At 38.3% G+C, this 6,402-nt stretch overlaps 1 protein-coding gene and 3 non-coding genes across 4 annotated transcripts; all 4 read left to right on the top strand.

Annotated features, from left to right (window-relative positions):
• Window positions 1-1,582: 1,582 nt before the first annotated feature.
• On the top strand, window positions 1,583-3,360 carry LOC117636301 (ethylene-responsive transcription factor ERF110-like). Its single transcript, XM_034370738.1, has 2 exons — window positions 1,583-2,242; window positions 2,490-3,360. The coding sequence occupies exons 1-2, from the start codon at window positions 1,759-1,761 to the stop codon at window positions 3,218-3,220; spliced, it is 1,215 nt and encodes a 404-aa protein (XP_034226629.1). The 5' UTR covers window positions 1,583-1,758; the 3' UTR covers window positions 3,221-3,360.
• A 1,800-nt stretch (window positions 3,361-5,160) lies between these two features.
• LOC117612339 lies at window positions 5,161-5,286 on the top strand. The gene has a single exon (XR_004583378.1). It is a non-coding gene; the product is annotated as a small nucleolar RNA SNORD14 (small nucleolar RNA).
• Window positions 5,287-5,645: 359 nt separating this feature from the next.
• On the top strand, window positions 5,646-5,767 carry LOC117612337. The gene has a single exon (XR_004583376.1). It is a non-coding gene; the product is annotated as a small nucleolar RNA SNORD14 (small nucleolar RNA).
• Window positions 5,768-5,968: 201 nt separating this feature from the next.
• LOC117612338 lies at window positions 5,969-6,092 on the top strand. The gene has a single exon (XR_004583377.1). It is a non-coding gene; the product is annotated as a small nucleolar RNA SNORD14 (small nucleolar RNA).
• The last annotated feature ends 310 nt before the right edge of the window (window positions 6,093-6,402 follow it).

Genomic DNA, 6,402 nt, shown 5'->3' with positions numbered 1-6,402 from the left:
AAACATAGGTAAGAGACTCAAAATAAAGAGAAGCTAAACAAAATTACTAAGAAAAGAAGGCATGCAAATGTGTGAAATTATGACCTTATCAGGAAATCATAACAGGATTTAAAGATTGAGTGAGAAACAGTATTATAATTTTCCTCACAGGGAGCAGACTCTGTTTCGGCCCTTTTGAGCAACCATGGACTCTCTGAAACCTACAGTCCCGATCTCTTGGACTACAGGAGTCCAAGAGATTGTGGTCACCCACCGTTGGATATTAATCCAATGGTTCCAAATGATATATATAAATGCAATATGACATAAATGATTATTACCCGATTTAAGTCATAAATGAGTGAACCGTTGAATTTACATCCAACGGTGAGTGACCATAAATCTCTTGGACTACAGGGGTCCAAGAGATCAGGACTGCTGAAACCTATATCTCAAAGTTTATCAGTTACTTTTTTTTTAAATGCATTTATTTATCTCATAAAATATTTGTTATGAATTTCCCAATTTTTCCTTTATTTAACAGAAAACTTAACATAATTGACGGAAAGACCAAAGATGCAACAAGAGATCTAATTGAAGGACAACCATAACAATTTTTGGAGTTGAGAGATGAAAAGTAAAATCGGTTCTTAGTTTAGGGACCTTGCTACATTTTAGTCTATTCTTTTCCAATAATACTAATTGTATTACATTTATAGATTGCATAGTTGACCACCTCTTTAATTGAGGTGTGTCCCACAAACGCATGTGAGACCATCTAGGTTAGCGTAAAATTCACCTATATTAGAGAGATAGTCAATAAATGTGGTACAAATAATATTTTTTTTATTTTTATACAAGATATTACGGTAAGAAGTTTACACAAATATTCATTAGGTACCTAAAAGTTTTGAACTTCTATCCACATAAATAAAGATAAAAAAGCTAGTTATACCTCAATAGCAAATAGCATTTCTTTTTAGTAACAAGGTGCAATGGGTTTCTGTTGTGACATCAGTGCGCCTAAAAATCTCAGAGCCGTTTACTAGACTTTCAAACTTCCCAAGCAGTCAAACCTCTCCCTCATCCCCATTGACTTTTTCTTTTCTTTTTATTAAAAAATAAAACAGCTTTTCACTTTACTATAGTTCCTTAAAAACTAGTTAATCCATGTTGTAACCAAACCGAAAACAGCAGGCAAAAAAGGTTGTCAGAATTCACGTCGGCTGTAGCTTCTCTTTTTGTAACCCAATACCGACTAATTTCGAAACCGTCATTTTGATTGATTGGCTTGGGTTCCCTCTAAGCTCAAATGCCTGTCACATATTTTTGGTTCACACGGCAACTCATTTTCATGTTTTTTAGTTCACACCCTTTGCTTTTGACCCAATAAAAATTCCTTCCTATATCTATCCATTCTAAAATCAAGCCGGTTGCTAAGGCAAGCACCGAATTCTCTCAGACCGTTTATACTATTGAATTTTAATATTTAATATTATATGGGTTTCTTCAACATGAAGATGGTTCCGGCAAAGACCATTTAACCGACCTATATATATTCTTGGCGGCGTTTAATTAATCATGTATATATATATATATATATATATATATATATGCGTGTGTGTAGAGCTTCCAGCAATATTGCATATATTTAGATGCCGGTTCAAAGCTAAGCTTGGTGTGGTGGGCGTTTGTGTTTGTTAATTTCCTGACGTTGCCTAAGCTCAGCTCTACAGTATTTGGTGTGTTTTAAGTTCTTTGGGTGGATATATAATATATATGTGTGTGCTAAAGGTGGCGGAAAAAGACCAACGTGCCGAAAGGCATAGCAATATTGGGACAGAGCATAGCATTGAAGAATGGCTCTATGAGCCCCTAGTTTTTTCACAACAGCTGCAGCAGCGACAACGACAACGCGGGGGCGGCAGCGGTGGTGGAGGAGGAGGGAGTGAAATATTAGCTTCCGCCGGCTCGTCAATGCTGCTGCGGTTGGATAGGGAGAGAGAGATGTCGGCCATGGTATCAGCTTTGGCGCATGTGGTGGCTGGGGATGAGGAGCTGGCAGCTGAAGAGAGTAGTTTGGTAATTAATAGACAGAGTGAAGATGTTGGTGGTGGTTTGATTTCATCAAGCGTAGGTGGTTCGGATTCAGGGACGAAGAGAGGACGAGAAGAAGAGGAAGGTGGTGGTGGCCAGTCGGTTACTAGGCTTTGTAGAGCTTTTGATGAATTTCCAAAGCAGAGCTCTTCCCCTGTTTTAGGAGGTAATTTCTTTTTTCACTTAATCTTTTGGATTTTACAAGGGTTGACTGATTGAAATAAAATCGTGCACGCATTCAATTCCTTTCACATGAAGTTACGCGAACAGACTCGTCTCGAACAATCAGTCCAAAATAAAAATAATAATAGAGTGATGAATTATCTCTCTTGGCCTCTGTGTTTTGTTTTTATCTGTTCGCTTGTTTGTTTCTTTTGTTTAACGTTTTTCATATTTGTTGCCAATATCTGCAGAAGGCTCAAGCACAACACCACCAACACAAACAGCATTCCCTCCAAGCACATTTGTATACAGCGCTACCCAAATAGCAGAACCAATAAGAAGAAGATACAGAGGAGTGAGGCAGAGGCCATGGGGCAAATGGGCAGCTGAAATCAGAGATCCCTTCAAGGCTGCAAGAGTGTGGCTAGGCACATTTGAAACAGCAGAGGCCGCTGCCCAAGCCTACGACGAAGCCGCCCTCCGGTTCAGGGGCAACAAGGCCAAGCTCAACTTCCCCGAAAACGTCCGGCTCCGAACACCGATTGCCGATTCTCCGGCGACCCAACTGACCAATTCTGCTCCTCCCAATACCCTTTTGTCCGTTGCTACATCCACCGAGCCTATTGTCCACTCTCAAGCATTCCAATCCATGCAGCATTCTTCTCATGAGGCTTCAAGAAATCTTCTAGGCTACTGTAAGCCGGTTGATGTGCAGAGGCAGCAACCTATGAGCCTTTATGATCAGATGCTTCTGTCATCCTCTGCAACTCCATCTGTTTCTTCATCTTCTTCTTCTCCACTTGCCTCCTCTGTTTCTTCATCTTCTTCTTCGCCACCACCACCTGCTTTCTCTTCACTTTTTTGGACTCAGTCTTCGCTTCCCCTGAGACCAGCCACAGGTGATCAGAATAGTACAGCTGCTGATTTTCAATCGCAGCAATGGTCCAGCTCTAGTCATTATAGTGCCCCCTTCTCAAGATGATTTCATTAACATCCTTTTTTTTTTTTTTTTTTTTTTTTTTTGGTTTTTGTTTCTGAACTTCTTGACCATAATTGTTTTTCATTGATTACGATATTGTTGCTGCTGAGCTTTGTTATGAAATATGTGCACAATTTTTTTTTTTTTTTTGTCTGTTTGCTTTTACAAATTATTATTGGGAAGGAGTCAACACTTGTAAGGTTGACATTACTCTGTCAGCTCATGGAGGTTTAGAGGTGAACCCCCCAGTGGGATTTGCATTTTGTCAAAGGAAAAAAGGGGAAAAGGAACATCCAGAATTTTGATCAACTGATTGCATTAGGGTTTAGGAACGAGTCTAATCAAAAGAAAGAAAAAGGGGAATGAAGAAAGAAAAGTGGAACTTTCAGTTATTGCATAATTAAAAATATTTATTTTTCATCCAAGGTCTTACATTTGATTAATCACTTCTTCCATATAGCTTGGATACAAAATAAAGTAATGAGTAATACCACATCAACTAACTCATTTGGCATGATACACGAAACTTGTGTGTTTTTTTGTTTCTAGTCTGAATTACAAGGAGAGTGGAATTTTCACACATTTACTGGTCTATATGTCAACGTCCTTCTTCCACTACGGTAGAGCTCGTTTGGCTTTGTTGATTTTAAATAAATGAGATTTAATGTGAGGCCAAATATAAAAGAAACAAATGTTGGCACATTAGTATATGAGTTTTTTTCTAGTACGAAAAAGAAAAGTTACAGCCCAAAGCCTTTTTGGGCAAGCAGAGCCAAAAAGGTCGAACTAGAAAGCCTTTTGGCCAAGGACGCTCAAAGAAGTCGAAGTAGAAAACATTTACAACAGAAAGAGGAAGTCCATGCTCCTTTAGGGAGGAGAAGTTAAGCCCATGGCAAGAGCATCAGTCCCGAAATTTGCTTCCGAGTAAACATGTTGAAGTTGAACAGCTTCACAGCAGGAACTTAAGTGGATATCCTGAATAAGTAAATATAATTCTCCAAGGGATTTGAGACTGTCACCATCCTCGATGTAGAGCATGAACAAGTACATCACAGAGGGCAAGGCCTTCAACCGCAGTAGTGGTGACCTCTCTTATCTTCTAGGCTCCAGCTAGCTTGACATGGCCATCACTCTCTTATTAAAAAAAATATAGTGATCATTTCTCACTATTCAACAAAGCCTTTTGTTCATAACTGGTCTAGCATCTAGGATAGCTTTCCATGCCATAGAATGTGTAGCCGTTTTTCTAAGGTTGAAGAAATTATCTTGTCTGAAATACTTCTGAGTTACTCACTGTGTCCACCAATTAGATTGATTAGTCAAACATTTCCCAGCCAACTTAGCTAAACATGCAAGATAAAACTAGGTAGCCAATCTAAATCTAATTTGGAAATTGGGCATAGGGAGCGCTAAAAGGAGTATGAGGATTAGAAGGACAAGATTACCCTCAACAGAAGTCATATGTGTCATTCACGTTGTGTTTTTAACGGGCATTTGAATGGAATTGTGAAAAAGCTAACGATACAGACGAAATTGGAGACTAAATTTAATATGGAGGCTAAATTAGCTGAAAAATTAATTTAAAGTGATTATTTCGATAGTCCAAATAATTCAAGGATAATCGGCAGTTTACCCTAAATAAAAGCCCAATCCGAAAAATGCCACTTCATGTAGAAGTTCTCAAATCGTCTAGATTGTTCCACGAACCAATCGTAGCCGTCTAATCCCACGAAACCCTAAAATCCCCACCTCGTCTGATCTGTATAAATAAAACCCCTCCTCCTTCCTCTCCCTCGTACATCCCTTCTACCTTGTAAAATCCTCTTGATTGGGTTGCTCTGATTTCGTCTTCGCTTGCGTATTATCTGTTGTAGATGTGTTTCTGTATTCTTGTTTTCTTCTGTTGCTTGCTGTGTATTGGTCTGTGGGTTGTGATAATGAACGGTCGATGATGATAGATCCAAAGGCTTGTTTCTCAAGAACATTCGCAGTGGCCGCCTAAGTGCTTTCGCCTTTCGCCGGGCTTGAGAGCGTGTGCTGCTTTTATCCTTCCTTGGATGTCTGAGACTTTTTTCTCTGCTTCTCTGTTTTTCTATGTGCATTCTGTATTTAATGGTTGGTTTTTATTCTGGGTTTTCGATTTTGTTATCGGTGAGAAATATATTTGGTTCATGCCCACTATTCTTGATTTAGGGTTTGGGGATGAACGGGTTTGATCTTTTCTCCATTCACTTTTGTAAGCTGCTTTCTGGTTTTTTCTGGCTGATCATTGTTGGATGAGATGGATTAATTTATCTCAATTACCCAATGATTTTCAGTTAAACATAATTATTTATTTATTTATTTTTGTTTATAATTTTTTGATACCTGGGTTTTAAACCTCTATTGTTCATGGTTATTTTGCTGTGATTATTTTATTGAATATTATCATCAATGATGACAAAAGTAAGGCTTGTTTCTCAAGAACATTCGCAGTGGCCGCCTAAGAGCTTTCGCCACGCCAGGCTTGAGAGCTAATGCTGCTTTATCCTTCCTTGGATGTCTGAGATTTTGCAAAACAAAAATCCTCTGGTTTTTTAAATTTTAAATTTTTTGCTGTAAATTGGTTTTCTGCTTGGTTTCGGGATTTCCATTAATGTAGCAAGTTGTTTTTAAAATCTAGCATAAATTGTTGAAATTTGGTTTGGCAAAATTTATGTTTTCTTTCAGTTTTAAAATCCCATTTAAATGTGCTGTATGTTTGGTTTGAATCACCTGTGATGACAAATCTAAGGCTTGTTTCTCAAGAACATTCGCAGTGGCCGCCTAAGAGCTTTCGCCTTCGCCAGGCTTGAGAGCTTGTGCTGCTTTTATCCTTCCTTGGATGTCTGAGGCTGATTTTCTTATACAATCAATCAATCAAATTGGCATTCTAATTATGTTTTTTGTTTTACATCTACTGTTTTTACAAGTTGGTGTTGCTTTTCAACTGGTGCTGATTAATCACATGAAACAGTTCCTGATTCCTATTTCTACCCGAAATTTTAGCACTGGAGACATTGAAAATAAGAACATTTATAATTTAAAGTAAAGACATTAAGAGGGAGAAGTTAGAATACTTTGATGCTTGGAACAATTAGTGGTTGAACAGTTAAAAGTCTTCCATAATTTGAAAGGATGGGAACAAGTATTCTTCAACCATGCCA

The sequence above is a fragment of the Prunus dulcis genome, chromosome 8 (genome assembly GCF_902201215.1).
Source record: "Prunus dulcis chromosome 8, ALMONDv2, whole genome shotgun sequence".
Classification (NCBI taxonomy): domain Eukaryota; kingdom Viridiplantae; phylum Streptophyta; class Magnoliopsida; order Rosales; family Rosaceae; genus Prunus; species Prunus dulcis.
Note: the sequence above shows the minus strand (reverse complement) of the source record. Positions and strands in the feature narration are given on the sequence as shown.